Source organism: Rhincodon typus, chromosome 11, assembly GCF_021869965.1.
Source record: "Rhincodon typus isolate 14 chromosome 11, sRhiTyp1.1, whole genome shotgun sequence".
Taxonomy (NCBI): Eukaryota; Metazoa; Chordata; class Chondrichthyes; order Orectolobiformes; family Rhincodontidae; genus Rhincodon; species Rhincodon typus.
The window spans coordinates 53,270,114-53,291,211 of NC_063342.1; the positions used below are offsets into that span (position 1 = coordinate 53,270,114).

At 39.4% G+C, this 21,098-nt stretch overlaps 1 protein-coding gene across 10 annotated transcripts in view; it reads right to left on the bottom strand.

The window, feature by feature from the left end:
* The window catches only part of tab3 (TGF-beta activated kinase 1 (MAP3K7) binding protein 3), a 112,418-nt gene that overhangs the window by 11,145 nt on the left and 80,175 nt on the right, over positions 1–21,098 (bottom strand). For 7 of the 10 annotated variants that reach the window (XM_048602925.1, XM_048602922.1, XM_048602918.1 and 4 more), the window contains 2 exons: positions 15,186–15,278; positions 8,148–8,243 (listed from right to left, as the gene is read on the bottom strand). In XM_048602925.1, coding sequence (XP_048458882.1) covers positions 8,148–8,243; positions 15,186–15,278 — 189 coding nt within the window. Of the gene's footprint in view, positions 1–8,147; positions 8,244–15,185; positions 15,279–21,098 lie in introns of those variants that run through there. The other 3 variants (XM_048602923.1, XM_048602924.1, XM_048602926.1) reach the window with 1 other exon arrangement.

Sequence of the window (21,098 nt, forward strand, 5' to 3'; positions counted from 1 at the left end):
ATGTAAAAATGGTAAGGCAATTATCATGGGGGATTTTAATCTACATATCGATTGGTCAAATCAGGTCGGTCATGGCAGCCTTGAGGAGGGGTTCATAGAATGCATCCGCGATAATTTCCTTGAACAATATGTAATGGAACCTACGAGGGAGGAAGCTATCCTAGATCTAGTCCTGTGTAATGAGACAGGAATAATTAATGATCTCACAGTTAGGGATCCTCTCGGAAGGAGCAATCACAGTATGGACGAATTTAAAATACAGATGAAGCGTGAGAAGGTTAAATCCAGTACCAATGTCCTGTGCTTAAATAAAGGAGACTATGATGGGATGAGGGAGGAGTTAGCTAAGGAGGAATGGGAGCAAAAACTTTATGGTGGGTCAATTGAGGAACAGTGGAGGACTTTCAAAACAATTTTTCACAGTGCTCAACAGAAGTATATTCCAGTGATAAGGAAGAACTATAGGAAAAGAGATAGTCAGCCATGGATGTCTAAGGAAATAAAGGAAAGTATCAGATTGAAAAAAAAACATACAAAAAAGCAAAGAGTAGTGGGAAACTAGTAGACTGGGAAATCTTTAAAGGCCAATGGAAAGCCACAAAAAAAGTTATAAAGAAAAGTAAGATAGATTATGAGAGTAAACTAGCTCAGAATATAAAAACAGGCAGCAAAAGTTTCTATAAACATGCAAATCGTAAAAGAGTGGCGAAGGTAAACATTGGTCCCTTAGAGGATGAGAAGGCCAATTTAATAACTGGGAATAAGGAAAATAGACAAGGCATTAAACATTTATTTTGTGTCGGTCTTCACAGTGGAAGACACAAATAACATGCCGAAAACTGATGGGAAGAAGGTTATAGCAGGTGAGGACCTAGAAACTATCATTATCACTAAGGAGGCAGTGCTGGGCAAGCTAATGGGGCTAAAGGTAGACAAGTCTCCTGGCCCTGATGAAATGCATCCCAGGGTACTAAAAGTGATGGGGGAAATAGCAAATGCACTAGTAATTATTTACCAAAATTCACTGGTCTCTGGGGTGGTTCCCGCAGATTGGAAAACAGCCAATGTGACGCCACTGTTTAAAAAAGGAAGTAGGCAAAATGCAGGTAACTATAGGCCAGTTAGCTTAACTTCGGTAGTGGGAAAAATGCTTGAATCTATCATTAAGGAAGAAATAGCAAGACATCTGGATATAAATTGTCCCATTGGGAACACCCAGCATGGGTTCATGAAGGGTAAGTCATGTTTAACTAATTTGGTGGAATTCTTTGAGGACATCACTTGCACGGTGGACAATGGGGAACCTGTGGATGTGGCGTATCTGGATTTCCAGAAGGCATTTGACAAGGTGACACACCAAAGGCTGCTACATAAGATAAAGTTGCACGGTATTACAGGTAATGTATTGGCATGGATAGAGGATTGGTTGACTAGTAGAAAACAAAGAGTAGGGGTAAATGGGTGTTTTTCTGGTTGGTGGTCAGTGGCTCGTGGTGTGCCTCAGGGATCAGTGTTGGGACCGCAATTGTTTACAACTTACATAGATGATTTGGAGTGGGGGCTAAGTGTGGTGTGTCAAAATTTGCAGATGACACTAAGGTGAGTGGTAGAGCAAAGTGTGCAGAAGACACAGAAAGTCTGCAGAGGGATGTAGATAGTCTAAGTGAGTGGGCAAAGGTCTGGGAGATGGAGTACAATGTTGATAAGTGTGAGGTCATCCATTTTGGTAGGAATAACAGTAAAATGGACTATGTTTTAAATGGTAAAAAATTGCAGCATGCTGCTGTGCAGAGGGACTTGGGTGTCCTTGTGCATGAATCGCTAGAAGTAGCATTGCAGGTGCAGCAGGTAATTAAAAAGGCAAATGCAATTTTGTCTGTCATTGCTAGAGGGATGGAGTTTAAAAACAGGGAGGCTATGCTGCAGCTGTATAGGGTCATGGTGAGGCCACACCTGGAGTGCTGTGTGCAGTTTTGGTCTCCTAACTTGAGAAGGGATATACTTGCTCTGTAGGGAGTACAGAGGAGATTCACTTGGTTGATTCCAGAGTTGAGAGGGTTGGATTATGAGGAGAGACTGAGTAGGCTGGGATTATACTCATTGGAATTCAGAAGAATAAGGGGAGATCTTACAGAAATATATAAAATTATGAAGGGAATAGATAAGGTGGAGGCAGTGAGGTTGTTTCCACTAACAGGTGAAACTAGGAGAAGGGGGCATCGCCTCAAAATAAAGGGAAGCAGATGTAAGACTGAGGTCAGGAGGAACTTCTTCACCCAAAGGATTGCGAATCTGTGGAATTCCCTGCCCAGTGAAGTGGTTGAAGCTACCTCGCTGAATGTTTTTAAGGCAAGGCTAGATAAATTTTTGAATAGTAAAGGAATTAAGGGTTATGGTGAGCGGGCAGGTAAGTGGAGCTGAGTCTCAAAAAGATCAGCCATGATCTTATTGAATGGCGGGACAGGATCAACGGGCCAGATGGCCTACTCCTGCTCCTAGTTTTTATGTTCTTATAGCACTGAGATCCAGCGCAAACACATTTGAAATTCAAGCAGCTTCGGCTCATAAGCTCTGAGCAGAAGGCTGAACTTCAGGCAATCCGACTCATGTGATAAGGGTAAAGTAACCTGGATTCTTTGCTCCAAGAAGCAGTTACATCACTTAGGACAGGGTCTGCTAATTTGGTCAAGGACAGGAACATGTGAATGTGTGTCAGACATTTAAGGGCATCCAGAGGAATGGAATGTGAGCCTCCCCAACCATCCGAAAGTTCCTACTTTTTATGCTCTTGTGGTGTTAAGGCACCCAAGGTAGCAGCAATTGCAAAATGATTGAATTCCACTTGAAAGGGAGGAAATTTATCTCAGACTAGTGTTTTAAATCTAAATAAAGCCAATAATGTGGTCATGGAAGCTGAGCCAGGTGAAATGAACTGGCATTCTAAGCGAGTGGATAGATCAATAGAGACTAGTGACAGACATTTAAGGGGATATTTGGAATACTCAGAATGACTTTATTCGTACTATAAAGGAAAATCCTACAGCGAGGACCCACCAGCTGTGATTAACTAAAGAAGTAGGTAAACCATCAAATGTAAAGAAAAGACATATAACTACACAAAAATGAGTGATGGAAAGATTTATCAGGAGGAAGAAACTATAGAGTATGGGAAGAAGCCAGATAGGAATGAAAAAACAGTTAGCAACAATTTCTCCAGGCATTTAAAAAGGAAGAGAGTAAACAAAGTGAGTGCTGGTTCTTGAGAGAGCGAGAATGCAGAGCTAATAGCAAATAATAACGAAATGGGGGATGAGAAGGACAAATATTTTGCTTGGCTCACCATAGAGGACACAAAAAAATCCCAGCAATCACTGTAAATTAGGAGGTGGAAGGGAGAGAGGAATTTAACAAATTTGGAATCATGGGGGAACGGATACTTCACAAACTGACAGATTTGTGGGTTGACAAAGTTGCTAGGTCCAGATGGACCTCAATTCAGGGTCTTGAAAGAGGTAGCTAATGAGATGGTAAGTGGTGTTAATTTTACAAAATCCCTAGATTCAGGACAGATTTAATCGGACTGGAAAGTAGCAAATGTAACACCTCTATTTGAGAAAAGAAGGAGAAATTTCTGTATTCAATGAAATATATTTTATAAATTAAAATAAATATGCTGACATTTTCTACTTACCACCTGCTTGAATGTTTGCCATGCTATGAGCAAGGGTTTGGAAGAAGCTGTGAACAAACGGTGGGAGAGAGGGGCGGTGAACAGGAGACATGGGTCCAAACTGACACCAACTGGGTTATATAATGCTGTCAGTCCAGCACAAAACAATGGTAAAACAATGGTAAAACAATGGTAAAACAATGGAATCTGTACGCTAAAGGCAAATGACAGTCCCAATACATTATTAATGCCGAACAATGTAAAATGGGGCAACTTAAAACAGAGACACTGTATTTATATTCTCATACTTTCGAATGATTGCTTGGTGCTGTTCTTTAGAACCTAGCCAATGAGATTCCATGGCAACATTAGTCCAGTGAAATCTTTACGAATAAAAAGCTGGATTATATTTACTTTTCTTTGAAGAAAATATTAACCTTGTACTTAGCTACAGCCAAATTAGAGTTATAAATTACACAAGTCACTCTTAAACGGAATACACCTATCTGCTACAACATTGAGCTAAAATACAGGATGCATTGTTAAATTATCTATAAATAGAGGAAGTCCCCACCTTGGAGAATTAAAAAAAAAGATGCTATCTTGCGCTTTGAAAAATAATTAGTATTTGATGGTTTACCTTCTTATTTGCAACATTTCCCTGCACCTTTCAGGTCAATAATTTTCTACACAACTTGCTCAAGATGCAGGCTGATAACAGAACAGCAGAGTCAGTAGGACATATGGGGCCAACAGTGCATCTCTGAACCAATGAGATTTAAGGATTGAAAAGAAAGAGAAATTAGAAGGAGCAAGAGAGATTCAGAATTAAAATCAAGCAGAGAAAAAGAAATGAGGAGAGAGAAAGAGATAAGTTTGACAAGAAACAAAGAGAATTATAAGAAAAAAATAAAATTTCTGAATGAGATGCAACAGTTTTTGTTTACTTTCTGGGAACTGGCAGAGATCGATCGTCATTCACTTCCTTTTAAGTATTTAATAATGTTAATTATATACTCTAATTTACTGTTGTAAGCTTAATGGGTAATTAATGTGCAAATCCAGAAAGTGCTTAAAAATTAACAGGGAGACTAAAGATGACATGCTGTTTGCATTAGGGAAAAGATGGAGGAGTATAAATTGATGATCAATTGCTGTACTCAAATCTCCTTCCACTGAACTTGGCCAATTTGCATAATCACATGCATCATGAACTTGTCATTATTTTTAAAGGGGGATGACTTTATAAATCAGATATGCACTTCTCAGCATTTGATTACTATGTTAAACAAATCAGATATGTCACCACCCTTAGTTCCCAGCTGATCTAGATAATTAAAACTGTCCCAAGGTACTGCATAAAGGAAGTAGAGTCCATGTTCAATCAGTTTTGAATCCAATAGTGCTGTGTTGGAATTCCTTTTCCATTGGCCGAATTAAAATGATTGGTTTTCAGAAGACTTTGAAAGCCAGGGAAGGAGTTGCGCATAAGTTTACAGAGGACACTGTGAATAATACAGTCCAAATAATTGAAGACACTTCCAGCAAAAGGTTTAAAAAAAAGCATACTTATATTCAATATATCTTCAGTAAGTCCCAGAGTACTCATCCAATAAACTTTGAATACAATCACTGTTACACAGGAAAACAAGACAGGCAAGTTGTGCACAGCAAGGTTCCTCAATGAAAAAAAAACAAATTCACGTGGACACTCAGAAAAGTGTCTCACACCTGAATGAATACTGCCACGAGAGACTTAATTTCCAGTTAATCAGACAGGTGGGATTTCAGTTTAATGCCTTGATGCAGCAATAAAATATTAAACCAGATTAAATGTTCAACATTTGCAGTGAAGCTTCGGAGTGAAGTATCCTAGTATTACGCAAGCTGATGCTAACATGAGTGTGGAAGGAAAAGACAAGCAAAAGACCAGAAGGCTGGAGGATTTAACAGACGTAATGGGGATGATGAGGTTATGAGAACAAAACTTCTAAATTTGATTTTTGGGAACAAGGAATCAATACGATTCAGCAAGACCTGGATGAAGAGAAAGTGAATTTAGTATGGAGCAGGATGTGTATAGTGCAGGATGATTTGCAGTTTAGGGAAAATAAGAATTAGTATGTGGGGCAGTGGACCAGCAAACGCACAGTTAAATGTTTTGGCAGGGTGGAAGTTCAAAGCATTGCAAAATGAAAGTTTGCAGGCTGGATGATGGAATTAATATGGACTTTGAAGCTCAACTCTCAACCAAACAGGCTGAAGGCGTGGCTAGTACGAATGGAAATTGAAAACCAAATTTTTTAGCGCTGCCGAGCTAATGGCTTTGCTCTTACTGACATTCAACTGGTGGATTCAACTTCTTGAACAAAATAGAATGTATCTGCAAATAAACAAACATCTTGGATGAAATGATTCAGCCCATAGCTTTGTGTGTGCATGTGTATGAGAGAATGAGAGCATGAGCGAGGCCGGGGGGGATCTGTGTGCACGTCACATGCACACGTTTTCGCTCTCTCACATTCGCGCGCCCACACACACACACACTCATGTTCACGCGCACACACACATATGTAAACCTCTGGGTGAATCACTTCATCCAAGATATTTGTCTATTTGCAAATACATTATATTTTGTTCAAGAAACACACAATTTGTAGTCACAGTTAGTCAATGTGGCATGTTATAAATTCCTGCTTTCGAAATCAAACCAGCCTGATTCCAGGTTAAAACTCTGAGACAGATTCTGGAGAAGGCCTCACACCTACAAATCAGTGTCTGACCTGAGATGTCGCCTTTTGAATATTCCTGTCGCTCTGCCTGTTTGAAGTTTGGAAAGTTAGGCAGACACTGATAAAACCTTTAATTATCTCGGGGCAGTGACTTGAAACAGATTCCAGAACTTGCATCTTAATCAACCGAAAATTGCATCTCCTTTCTAACAGAGTTCTCCATATCCTGCTTTTGCAATTTTTAGAATGCAGGAATGTATGAATGATTAAAGATTCAATAGGAGGCAGTCAGTCAGCCATTTTAGGTTTGTTCGCTCCACTCACAACAGTTGTATGGTCTTTTGATCTCTCTGCCACAAACTCGGTGTCTGTGCTCTCCTGTCATTGCACCTGACGAAGGGGCTGCGGTCTGAAAGCTTGTGATTTCAAGTAAACCTGTTGGACTATAACCTGCTGTCGTGTGATGTTTGACTTTGTCCATCCCAGTCCAACACCAGCACTTCCACATTCCAGTCAGAAGAAAGTAACACTGTTTATTGTCACAAGCAAAATACTGTGAATGCTTAAAATTTGAAATAAGTATTTCCAGCGATGTTTGCTTTTAAGACAAGCACCAACTGTGGACAGGAACAGAGCTATTGTTTCAATTACCTTTCAGCTGATGAAACATCAACTGCTTCTATCCACAAATGCTGCCTGGCCTGTTCAATATTTTCAGCATTTGCTTTTATTTTTTTCAATTACAACGTCTTTGCATTATATATACTAATGGGGTGGTTTACATATGTGTAGGCAGGAACCTGGATAGTATGGATTAGGGTGCTATTCCAAACATTTTGTATTTGGTTCCTGCATTTTAAGATCATCTTCCAAAGACATGAAAATATTCAGCAGTGACTCCATTCAGTTTGCTTCATTCAATAATGACCAGCCCTTCTGTTTTTACTATCAGAAAAACACTAAATTCCATTTCTTTTTGATTGCTAAATTTGGATTCTTAAATAATTTAAATTTTTATAGTTCAAAAATATTTGTAGATTTTTGTTTCCTAAGAGATCTCTCAATAATCTCACCAAACAGTTTTTCTTCAAAATTCCAGTTATTTGATTCCTCTTTCCAGCACAAAAAGGGCTGTTAAATTGAAACTGTGTGCAAGCCATGTGAAACTATCAATATTACTATTAATCATTTGAGAATTTTTGTTTTGACATTTCCTAAACATTTAATATTGTAAATTGAAACAGTCATATATCATCTTCAAGTTTCCTCTAATGGACCTGGAAAAACTTCATCTTCGATGCTGCAGTTAAGAGATTAGATATCAAAAAGAAAAGGTGTGCCTAAAATTATTAATATACAGAGTTTGTGATATGAACATTTATAACCAGTGCTGTTTCAAATTCCATCAAGTCCGCAATTGTGTAACTCCTCTCGAAGAATTGATCAAACGTATTGTTATTAAAATTGGAAAAAAACAGGAATTCAAGTTAGCCATATTACAATACAATTAGCAGACAAGACATTTCAGATAAAATAAAATATTTCAAAACAAGTGATGGTCTAAATAATTAGACAATATTAGTATAGATGCTAACAATGTTCAAAATCTGAAAAGATTAAAAAGGATAAAATCAAGAAATGTAAAAAGATTTTTTAAAAACCATTCTGGACTGGTCCTTTTGCTTTATGTACTTTGAATATCTACTCCAATCTGGTAGTCAGCTGACATTCAAGGAAGTACCCACCCTCAGCTGCAGCAGCCTGGGAATCAGAGGAGTCCTTCTTTAACTTTGAAGTCACACTAATTTTCCTTGCTTTTCTCTCTAGAGTACCTGAAGGGTCTGTACAAGACAAGTCATGAAGATTGAGAGGGATAAAGGGGCAAACCTCTAAAAACCTAAAACAAAACCCCAACACACAAGTAAGACGCCACAACTAGATAAGATACATAAAACATATTTGTTAAGTATTTATCTAGCTATTTCACACCACTAGAGTAAACTAACGAACAAGAGAAATCCAACAATATATATAGCAACTGGCACCTTCATGAAGCCCAAAGATTCATGCACAAATAATCCTGCAGACACAGTTGGTGGGATAGCACTAAGGCAAGAAAATTATTTACAATTTCTTAGTTTTACTGTGTAGTCAGTCCCCCATTTGGGCTCAAGAATGTCTCTCCCACCCAAATAATAATGGAGCTTAACAAGTCAAATTGGTGCTCAGATATGTTTCAGTTAATGGATGCTACATGTAGTAATGTACTTGTTGTAATCTTACATTGTGAAAACAATTTTATTACTCAAATCAAGATTGCATTCCTTTTGATGGCCACAATGTGTACGTATAAGCTCTGAGACTTCAGGCTGCACATAAGTTGACATTGGCATTCAAAAAGCTATTAAAATGCATGCTATCAAAAGGAGTATACTGCAATTATAAAGATATTATCAAATATGATGAAACCTTGCAGGATCAGCTGAGCCATGAAACATTTTGATGTCATACAATTTAATCTGTAATCTTTTGAAGGCTTGAGCTGAGCTAGAGATGCTGTTCAACTTTAACATGAGATTAAAAACGAGACTGATGTTCAATGCACAATCTGCAACATTTTTTAGAACTGAATTCCACAATAACTCGAATAGATCAGCAATATTTCATCTCTAATACAAATGCTCCAACGAATAATTGAAACTTGTGGTTTATCTCAGTTCAATACAGTTTTGAAATAAGATTTCAATTTGAAGTGACCAAGAATTAATCAGAACATGGCAATTTTTCATTTTTTGAAGGAGACTTAAAACTGCAACTAAAGATCAACTATGAAATTACACACAAATTCGCTTCCCTTCCAAGCCTTACTTTCTCATTTTGCTGTTCCATCTATACTGTAACACTTGTTGAATAAGGAGCAGACTTGTCACATTCAAGCCAATGTCCATATAATTTCCTCCACCCTTACACCTAGTTCAGGTAAGAAGTGACTGCGAATTTCCTATTTTCTCCTGCAGTTCTGTTTTCAGTACTTGAGGACTAAAATAAACTCATAACCTCAATGTGTGGATAAAATCATGTTCTGTCATTTCATGGCAAGATGCACTAAACACCAGTCAACTCAATTAAAACAATGAGAAAGCAACATTATTTTAGAATTGCTATTTACTGTGCTAAAACCACAAATCAACGGATTCCAGCTTTTGAAGTGTATCACAAAAATCAACTTTTAAGAGCCTACAGCTCAAACATTCCAGTGCAAAATTTAATTAACCATGTGAAAACTTCATTTTGGCAGACGCTGGCTCACAATTAAAATTCCATTTCAAACAATTAAAGATTTAATCACAAAAAAGTGCAGATTGTACAAAATATAACCGTTTCTTCTTCAAAGACTTGGATAAATGAGCTGTTCACACATTGTAACTTATCTAATGCTATGTTAGTACATCACTAATTGTGTTCAATATTTTTTTCCCACTAATTCCAGTTATTTGCTGCTCCACTGGGTCAGTCTGAATCAACTTAAGTTCAATAATAAAAATATAGTATCACATAAAATATTGAACATATTCATCAAATTAAAACAAACTGTCTTTGCAACTTCCAAAATATTTGCATTCTGCAACTTTTGCTTTTCCCTTGCAAAACAATCCAGGATTTCAGCACATTTTCTAGGTGGCTCTTCACTTCATTATTTGGGTGCTACCACAGGTACAATCTTTTAGCAAAAAAACGAAGTTTCTGTTTGCCTGGCTACAAATCATCCTATGACAGGAGAGTTCTCCTGTTCAACATTCTTCCTTTACACATATCAGAAAAAAGTTTATTTGGGCATTTCTACAGCTGCTGCATCTCTATACATAAATCATGGTTCTTGTTGGCTGCTCCTCAATGAGAGGATTGCGTCTACTGAGGGTTGCAAGTTTTTGCCTTGATCTTCCCATGACTGGGCAAGTCAATTCTTGACACATCTTTGGGCACTTTGTTTTTTTTTTTTGGGGGGGGGGGGGGGGGGGGGGGGTGGCGGGGGGGCGTGGTATAACTCACAAGCTGGTAAGGGATTTAAAGTGCAGGATGTACTTTTTTTCTATCTTCCTCTGTTGCTACTCTACCTGATCATTAATATGTGGCAACTCAAAACATGATACAGTTTAATGGGCAAGTTGGTGCCATTTTGCACAATTGATAACAAGCTCCACTAGTTCAAGGAGTGCTTCCAAGTTTCTTTGAAGCATTTTGGTTCTTATCCCTGGAATGCTTCCCATTTGAGAGTTGGAAACAAACAGAATATGGCAAGAGCAAATCTTTTTGGTCATCCAGAGAGTGTCCAGTCCATTGAAAAGGATTTTGCAGGAGTTTTGCTCAAATGCTTGCAGAGCTGGCTTCAAAGAGGATGCTGGTGTTTATTTGACAGCCATTCTTTTGGAATTTATCTAGCATGTTAAAATACAGTATCCAAGTCTGACTTCCGTACAGGAATGGGATGATGAGAACTGTACACTGTTGACTTGTGAGAGGTCTTTGCTAACAAACATTCACTGCATTAGTTTTAAATCGCTGGGCTGGTGCAGCTGATCCAGTGTTGGACTCTCTCATCGTTGGTGATCTTTTGAGAGAGGTGGCTGCCAAGAAACAGGAAATGCTCAACACATTTCAGAATTTCTCCTTCTGGGAGGTCAAATACTGGCTAATCAGGTATGGAGCAAACAGATTTTTGTTTTGGCAAAATTCAAATTCAAGTTTCATGTATATTACCCATTTAATGTTGCCTCGCTTTAACACTGGTTAAGTTAATGGGGCCTATAATATTGTTGAATGTCACAAGGAGCACTTTAATGTCATTCCTCACAACACCCTATTGCTGCCATTTGGATTGGCCTCTCTTGCTCTCGCCATGCCTGACCCTCTGATTTGTGACCTCTCACCATGCCAGACGCTCCTCCAAATTTACCGCTCTCTGACACACCCTCTCACCACTTTCCTTTCCTGAACTTGTGCTCCCACTCAAGTTCCCCATCCAAGTCCTGGGTTACAAGAGTGCAAGTTACCACGGTGCACAAGTACCTAGCTGGGGCTAGCTTAATCAAAGTATTTTTTAAAAAAAGCTGTCAAAGCTACTCCTTTGCCTCTCACCACAGGCCCTTAAATAAGGTGAAGATTCTGGAGAAGGAAGCAGCATGTAGAAAAGCCATTGATTATAACAGCCCAAGCCTAGCACTTCTGCAGCATCAAGGCACGCAAATTTTACAACCCCGCAGTTCTGTGTTTTAAATCCTGAACACAAATGTATGTTTAAGAAAGGAAAGTGGGGAGTTGGAAGTCCAGCAAGAAGACGGATCAGGGACAGGGAGGGAGGCCGGAAGTTGGAGGGTCAGGGATGAAGAAAGAAATCACAAGTTGAAGTGTCAAGGATAGAGGAGACTGCAAATCAGAGAGTCAAGAGCAGGGAGAGGCTGCTAATAGGAGGGTTGGCGGAGAGGAGGTGGTTGTATGTTGGAGGGTTAGGGATAGGAAGGACCAGGAGGATCAGAGAACAGGAAGTTTAGAGAGCAGGATCAGCAGCAAGCAGGAGGTAAAGTAGAAAATTACAGCTGTAAAATTAAACAAATTGAAAAATACAGCATTACAAGAGTTATTTAATCGACAAATGTAAGAATTTAGTCTTGCAAAGTATTTCAACTTACAGGGTATAATTTTTTTTCCCCTTTTAGTAATAGCTGTCAGAACCCAACTACAACTTTCACATTAATTTTAATGGGAAAATATGATTCTGTTAAAGTCATTTCAATTAAAAATGCAATTTTCAGGAACATTATCTAAGTGATGACTTAGTGTATACAGAATTGACAAGAGTGACAGTGCCTTGTAAATCTGCTGCTGAGTGGGCAAGAGGACGGCAGCCATCTGCAAACTGTGATCAGGTATGCCGATAGCAGTCAGTTTAGTTTCAGAGTGTCATCAAAGCACCCTGAAGTGATGAAACATCCTGGGAGCCTTGTAGCTACAACCGACCAAAATGGACAAGGATCATCTGGGAAAGACAAGGCACTGAATAGAGAATTCAATGGACACTTGCAGAGATGAAATCAAGACATCAGACGAAGTGTACAAACCTCCAAAAAATCCACCTGCACAACCCTTCAAGCACCGCCTGTCTTGCATGTGGTTCAATAGATCATGCTCACTAAACGAGACTGGAAGTTAGTCATGTTCATTTCTGAGTTGTTGGAAATTGGGGTCCCGTTAAAATTGAATTTTTCTACTGCTTCCTGTGTAGCACGAGTCCTCATGTAACTGCTGCTACAGCACTATTTTGTCCCCAAACATAAAGAGTATCTTTTTAAAAAAGGACAAGATGAAGGTGACAATACAGGTAACAAGGATCACCGAGTCCACTATTTGCCTTCAGGTGAATCAAGGAGCTAACTAATGCCAGACGTATCCTACTGGCATTACAGTGTTTAGGAAAATAAATGTTTTGTTCCAAGAAAGGATGAAAAGTAACTTTCAAGTAGATGCTGGAAAATAGGCAATGTTTACTCTGACCTTGAGAGAATGTCCATTAGTTAGAAAGATTCAAATGGCTGATTGTCATAAGATAAATTGCCAGCCCCTGTAAATACAGTATATGAACAGTGTCAGGGGCAGTCCTCGTCAAGTGACATTGCTTGGCAAACAGCTGCCTCTTTCAGATGGAAGAGGGGCCAGGAGAGGAGGATGACAACCCAAGGAACACTTCCATTGAAGACAAGGATGATGCCTCCAACGCGTCAGTTCATTATGCATTCTATACTTTTTTGTTTGAATAACTATTTGTATCATACCTTAATTGCTGCTTATCAAAAAAAAGCATGACAAACTATCTGACATTCTTTAGGAACAGGTGACAGCCTATGTTAGCAACTGTGGTCCTTATGCCCTAAATTTTAACTGAGGGACTGCTTAAAACTAACATGTTTTGGGTGGTTGTGACCATGGTTTGGAAGGTGCTGTCTAAAGAGTCATTCTAGGGCTTCTTTTATGTGCTTCACAGGGCTGTAACTCTGCATTGGCAGTAAGGGCGTGATTGTTGAAGGTGATGGATGGGGTCACAATCAAGTGCTGTCAACTGACAGAACACTGACAGAGCTGCACTCATTCCACCAAGTGGAGAGTACTCCATTAAACTCCACAATTGTGCTTTGTAAATAGATGGTGGACAGGCTTTAAGGAGGCAAGTAGTATGTTAATCCACACAGAACTCTCAGTCCGAGTTGACTTCTGATCAAGGCAAGTTTTACACAGTTTCAAAGGATTGAAACTGAGTAATGGTACATTATTTTAGTCAAAAAAAGGGGACAAATCCATGTGACAAGAAAATTTATCAATACACAAATTATCGGCAACAGTGTTGAATACAGCCATCAATTATTTAAGATCGTTGCTTCTCTGTAACTGATCTGAACTAGGGAAGTACAATGTCAGTATTCCTTACATGATACAAAAATAAGGACCAATGTTATTTATTTAAAGGACAAAATCATCTTTAGGCAAGTAGACAAGCAACTGTCAGATGAAACATATTGAGAATAAATGTAAGGAGTTTCATTCTGGGAAAAGTACTACATGGTAAATTGTAAAACTTCAATAAAGGAGTCGAGGAACAGATACATGTGGGGATTCAAGGTCATAAATCTTTTAAAGTGAAAGGCTAAGTTAATAAAACAAAAAACTTTTATGAACAGAGACATCAAGGACAAAAGCAAAATGTTAACAGGAACCGATACAAATCGCTTATTGGGATACAATAAGACAGATTTTTTTTAGGATTCGACTTTGGGAAAGACGTCATTGAGGTGGCGTGGATGATACATGAAGCAAGAAGCTAAATTAAGAGGGAGTGGCTACAGAAGTTTGGGCTGTTTAGATCATAATGAAAACTTAAAAAACAATGGGGAGAGAAACTCAAAACCAAGGCTGTTTTTCCGCTAAAGTAACCCTAAAAAAACCCCCAATGAATCAGTAACATGAAGGGAAGTTTACCACCAAATCATTAAAAGAGCTCTGAAAGATATTAGCTTATATTAACACCAAAAGGAAAAAAAAAATCTATTAGAGCTTTTAAAAAGGAAATATGAAAGATTTTTCTTTAAAAAGGTTGTGATGAGGCAAAATTAATAGTTCTTTCATGTATTCACGTCATAAATAGGAGTGAGTGGCCTAATCAATCATCGACTTAAATGCTACAAAAAGTATGCAATTCATGATTTCCACTTACATCCATGTCTTACATTCAAGAATATGGTTACATATCTAACCAAATCTCTAAGTGGATTAATAAAAAGCTTTATTATACTTGCCCACTAGATAAAGCACGATTCATAATTTAGGGCTTACTGAAAGAAACCCTACCTTCTCTCCAACATCTAGCAAATTCAAGTTACAATGAAACAGCCTACCATTTCATGTAATGTGTGTACTCCATTTGCAGAAGCAGACTGAATTCTATCCCAGCAATTCTATTGAGAGAAAGTCCTAATTCAAGGAGACTACCTCGATTGTCATGGTGTTCTAGAGTTGCTTCCCTACCTTCTTTGTGTATGGATGGACAATCAGACAGGTGAACAAACAGAGGTATATCCCATTTCCTCAAAGAAGTGACAAGGGAGTGAATAATTAGAATAAGCATTTTCTAATCCATAGTGCTATCCCTGGTACAGATTAAAAGTCAAAAACATTTACATTTATAAAGAGAAAAGTGAAAACAAAAAGTCAGCACTGAATAGGAGTTAATAACTTACCTTTTTTGCTATGCTTTGGGGGGACTGCCCCTACCGGACCAGTTAATCCAATGTTGTCATAAAAATTATTAATGGCCTTTGGGTCAAAATTCCCTGCAATGAGCACAAATGGAAAGAGTTAAGGAATGATATTTCAAACTGAATTTTTAAAAAAAAATAGCTTTCAAGCAAGCACAAATATCCAAGACCCAACACGTAGCAATTATACCATTCCAGTTAGTGGTTGTGGAGAGCAAGGGGGAGACCTGGGCACAGCCTGCATTAAAGCAGCTGTTATTAGCCAGGGCTTCAGTGGGGCACTCTAATATTCTCATGGATGTGATGGAACTGACTTGTATTCTCACAATTATTTCAGCAACTCATGCAAGAACTGTACTTTTCAATTTCAGTTGACAACAAAATCAGCTTAGCTTTGATTCTTTTGCAGTTGACTCATTTATCAAGATTCATAAGTGCTTAATATCTAGTTAAGCAAGGCTTAGGAAGCTCAAAAACATTTTGCCAAACTCCTGGAAAGAATGGAAGGGGAGAAAAATATGGAAAGAATAAAGTTCTTCAACTCAGATACTCCAATTATGAAATATTTCATACTGAAAATATGAAACCTTCGCTAATGGCAAGTAGATAACTAGTAATGATGACGTGGGGGTTTGGTGGTTGAATGGGTGCAGCAATGATAACCAGCTTATTTCATTTCTGCAACATAAGACAGCTGAGTCAAAGTAAAAATGCAGATTCAGATAATGACACATAGTAGGGCTTTTCAGCAAACATTCCATCGTGTAACATAAATACTATTCACCATTACCGCAAACGGAACACACCAGGGAATAAAGTAACACAACTTCGTTGCTAGTACAATGTTTAAGGCGGTACATCAAGCAGATTGTTACTGCTCTGAAACAGAAACATACCAGAACGTTGGAGGTCATTTCTTTCCTAGTACACAATCACTTGAATTCTACATTTTAAAATCGGCAAATCTGTTACCAGACCTGCTGAGTTTCTCCAGCATCTTCTGTTTTTATTTCAGGAAATTCCTGTCTTAGTAAGTTCATTCATTTTGTCTTTATCTATTCATAGAGTTTGATCTTAAAATAAAAACGTTCAACTCAACTAATCTAGAAGCAGACATATTACATTACAATACCAAACTACAGGTATTTCTCCTCTAAGTCGATAGTTGCATTCTTGTGTGACCTTGCGCTATCGAAAATTACCATAGAAAACTGTGCTATAGGGAAATCGCTGTAGAAAATCGCTATACCTGTAGAGCAGAAAGTTTGTTATCCAAACAGCGTCCACTATTCATCAATTACGTTACAGCCAATTTGCGTTAACAAGACACGTCTTATAGCAGAACTACCTGTATTTCCAAAACACTTTTAACAAAAAATACTAAATAATTGTAAAAAATAAATCAATGTGTAAAGTTTTGCTTTCTATACTTTTTCACTTCTTTTTCCCTCCCTATTCTAACTGAATGGATCATGCTAAATATTTACTATCCTAAAATGAGCTATATTCCAAAATTTTCATATTTCTCATGTGAACTCCAATGAGCCAGTTTTGGAGATGGAGTCAAGGCTTTTAAAAATTAGCATCTCCTCAACAATGAGCTAGTTTTAAAAACTACAATGAATTCATAGTACAGATTCATAGACCAGAACTGCCCAATTTAGCACTTGCAATAATGATAAACGTTACAATATAGTGTAAAAAAATTAAAAAATTATTACAAATAGAAATAAAGTTGGGCAAAACAGAACGAACTTGATCTGATCTAGGATTACTCAATCAATAATATTTGTGCAACAAATGAAAAACTATTCCATTCACTTCTATCAAAGCTTTTCACCTGGATGATAATATCCAAGAATCATGAGGGTATCTTAATGTTTGGAAAAAAAGTCACACTCCACAGGAGACAGTGTCTGCATTCTGATCATCCTGCAAAAATGGACAAAATGTGCACAGCATCTCAGGACTTCCACAGAACATTTAGGTTTCCCAGCCAGTATCAAATTTAACACAAAAATAACTTCCATAGCAAAGCTGAACCAACTTTGATGTTCTCACGTTTTCTGACCATCGATATAAAAGTTGACAATAAGAGCTAAAAACAAGATGCAGCACATCCAGGCTTAGGCTTTTCACAAAATCCATTTATCCATGTGGTTCTTTTGGATATCACTATGTACTTTCTCTTATCAATCCCTTCTCAAGGGTGTTGCAGCAGGACAATCAACTGTCAAAAAAAACCCGTCTGGTTCACTAATGTCCTTTAGGGAAGGAAACTGCCATCCTTACCTGGTCTGGCCTACGTGTGACTCTAGACCCACAGCAATGTGGTTGACTCTGAATTGGCCTCTGGGCAATTAGGGATGGGCAATAAATGCTGCCTAGCCAATGAAGCCCTCAGCCCGTTAATGAATAAAGAAAAAAACACCGTAAAAGCTTACTGTCTTAGAAAGGATTAAAAAAACTGTTGGAAACAATAGCAGTCCGTCCTCTTTAAGTCTGAAGCATTGACATTAAACAATAGAAATTAGATTGTAATAGATTCCACAGTAAAGGAATAAAAATAAAGTTATATTCAAAGATCATGAGCAATGGCAATAACTGCAACAGATGCAAAATAAATTTGGTTCTGCAATTAGAAATAGATTTCTATGCAGGCAATTACTAAATCTTTCACTTTGGGCATTAATTGATACAGTGGAGGCACGTAATGTAGATCATAGAATCCCTACAGTGTGGAAACAGGCCCTTTTGCCCAACAGGTCCATACCGACCCTCGGAGCATCCCACCCAGACCAATCCCCCTATAACGCACCTAATCTGCACATCCCTGAGCACTATTAACTGGGCAGTTTAGCATGGCCAATTCACCTAGCCTGCACATCATTGGGACTGGGAGGAAACCGGAGCCCCTGGAGGAAACCACGCAAACACGGGGAGAACATGAAAACTCCACACAGACAGTCACCCGGCAGCGGAATCAAACCCAGGTCCGTGGCGCTGTGAGGCAACAGTGCTAACCACTGAGCCACCGTGCCACCTTAGATCATGGAAAGCTACAAACAATCAAGATGGTTAACAGAATGTTGGCCTTCATGTCAGGAAAACTGGAGTACAAGGTGGGGAGAAGTCCTACTTCAACTATACGAAGGTATTGTTAGACTACACATGCAGTACAAAGCACAGTTCTGGGCACCACACCTTTGAAAAGATATGCTAGTCTAGCAGGGACCCCAGCGTAGAATTACTAGAATTATATCTGGATGACAACGGTCAAATTATGTGGAAAGATTACAAACATCTGGTAAAGTTGTGGTGCCTGGAATTCAGAAAGTTAAGGATTTAATACAAGTTTTCATGATATTAAAGGTTAGGGTAGTGACAGATAAACTATTGTCGTTGGTTGGGAATCCAAGGCTAGAGGCCATTGTAGAGCCAGAACTTTCAGGAATGAAGCAGGAATCAATTGCAACACACTAGGTAAACATAGAACAGTACAGCACAGTACAGGCCCTTCGGCCCACAATGCTGTGCCGCCCTATTATCCTATTCTAAGATCAAACTAACCTGCATACCCTTCATTTTACTATCATCCATGTGCCTATCCAAGAGTCGTTTAATTGTCCCTAATGTATCTGACTCCACTATCACCGCAGGCAGTGCATTCCACACACCCACCACTCTCTGTTAAAGAACCTACCTCTGACATCTCTCCTATACCTTCCTCCAACTGCCTTAAAATTAGGCCCCTTTGTGATAGCTATTTCCGCCCTGGGAAAAAGTCTCCGGCTATCCACTCGATCTATGCCTCTCATCATCCTGTACACCTCTATCAAGTCACCTCTCATCCTTCTTCGCTCCAGCTCCCTCAACCTTTCCTCATAAGGCCTGCCCTCCAGTCCAGGCAGCATCCTGCTAAAGCTCCTCTGCACCCTCTCTCAAGCTTCCACACCCTTCCTATAATGAGGCGACCAGAACTGAACACAATATTCCAACTGTGTCTAACCAGGGTTTTATAGAGCTGCAGCATAACCTCGCAGCTCTTAAACTCAATTCCCCTGCCAATGAAAGCCAACACACCATATGCCTTCTTTACAACCCTATCAACTTGGTGGCAACTTTGAGAGATCTATAGACATGGACCCCATGATCCCCCTGTTCCTCCACACTGTCAAGAATCCTGCCATTAATCCTGTATTCTGCATTCAAATTCGACCTTCCAAAATGAATCACTTCACACTTTTCCTGGTTGAATTCCATCTGCCACTTCTTTGCCCAACTCTGCATCCTGTCAATGTGCCGTTGCAACCTATAATAGCCCTCCACACTATCCATAACTCCACCAACCTTCGTGTCATCGGCAAACTTACGAACCCACCCTTCTAATTCCTCATCCAAGTCATTTGTAAAGATCGCAAAGAACAGATCCCTGCGGAACACCACTGGTCACTGAGCTCCAGGCTGAATACCTTCCATCTACTACCACCCTCTGTCTTCTACTGGACAGCCAATTCTGTATCCAGACAGCCAAATTTCCCAGAATCCCATGCCTCCTTACTTTCTCAATGAGCCTACCATGGGGAACCTTATCAAATGCCTTGCTAAAATCCATATACACCACATCCACTGCTCGACCTTCATCAATGTGTTTTGTCACATCTTCAAAGAGTTCAATAAGACTTGGGAGGCATGATCTGTCCCTCATCAAACTGTGCTTTTCCAAATAATCATATATACTTCTCTCAGAATCCTCTCCAATAATCTGCCCACCATAGAAGAAAGACTGGCTGGTCTGCAATTCCCAGGGTTATCACTATTCCCTTTCTCGAACAACGGAATAACATTTGCCACTCTCCAATCATCTGGTACTACTCCAGTGGACAGTGAGGACACAAAGGTCATCGCCAAAGGCGCAACAATCTCTTCCCTCGCTTCCCGTAGTAACCTTGGTCATATCCTGCCTGGCCCAGGGGACTTACCTATCCTCATGTTTCTCAAAATGTCTAGCACATCCTCTTTCCTAACATCAACCAGTTCAAGCTTATCAGCCTGCTTCATGCTCTTCTCACAATTGACAAGGTCCCTCTCACTAGTGAATACTGAAGCAAAGTATTCATTAAGGATCTCCCTACCTCCTCCGACTCCAAGCACAAGTTCTTCCACTATCCCCGATAGGCCCTACCCTCACTCAGGCCATCCTCTTGTTCCTCAAGTAAGTATAGAATGCCTTGGGATTCTCCATAATCCTACCTGCCAAGGCTTTTTCATGTCCCCTTCTAGCTCTCCTAAGTCCATTCTTCACTTCCTTCCTGGCTACCTTGTCGCGCTCTAGAGCCCTGTTCAATCCTTGCTTCCTCAACCTTAAGTAAGCTTCCTTCTTCCTCTTGACTAGATGTTCCACATGTCTTGTCATCCAAGGTTCCTTCACCTTACCATCCCTTCCTTGCCTCAATGGGACAAACCTGTCCAGCACTCGCAGCTAGCCACTATGCAGTGCTCCCTGAACAACCTCCACATTTCTGTCGCGCATTTCCCTGAGAACATCTGATCCCAATTTATGCTCCGCAATTCTTGCCTAATAGCACTGTAATTCCCCCTCCCACAATTAAATACTTTCCCATACCGTCTGCTCCTATCCCTCTCCATGACTATAGTAAAGATCAGGAAGTTGTGATCACTATCACTGAAATGCTCTCCCACCGAGAGATCTGACACCTGGCCTGGTTCATTGCCAAGCACCAAATCCAATATTGCTTCCCCTGTAGATAGTAAGAACTGCCGATGCCGGAGTCAGAGATAACTCAGTGTGGAGCTGGAGGAGCACAACAGGTCAGGCAGCATCAGAGGAGCAGGAAAGCTGATGTTTCGGGTCGGGACCCTTCTTCAGAAACT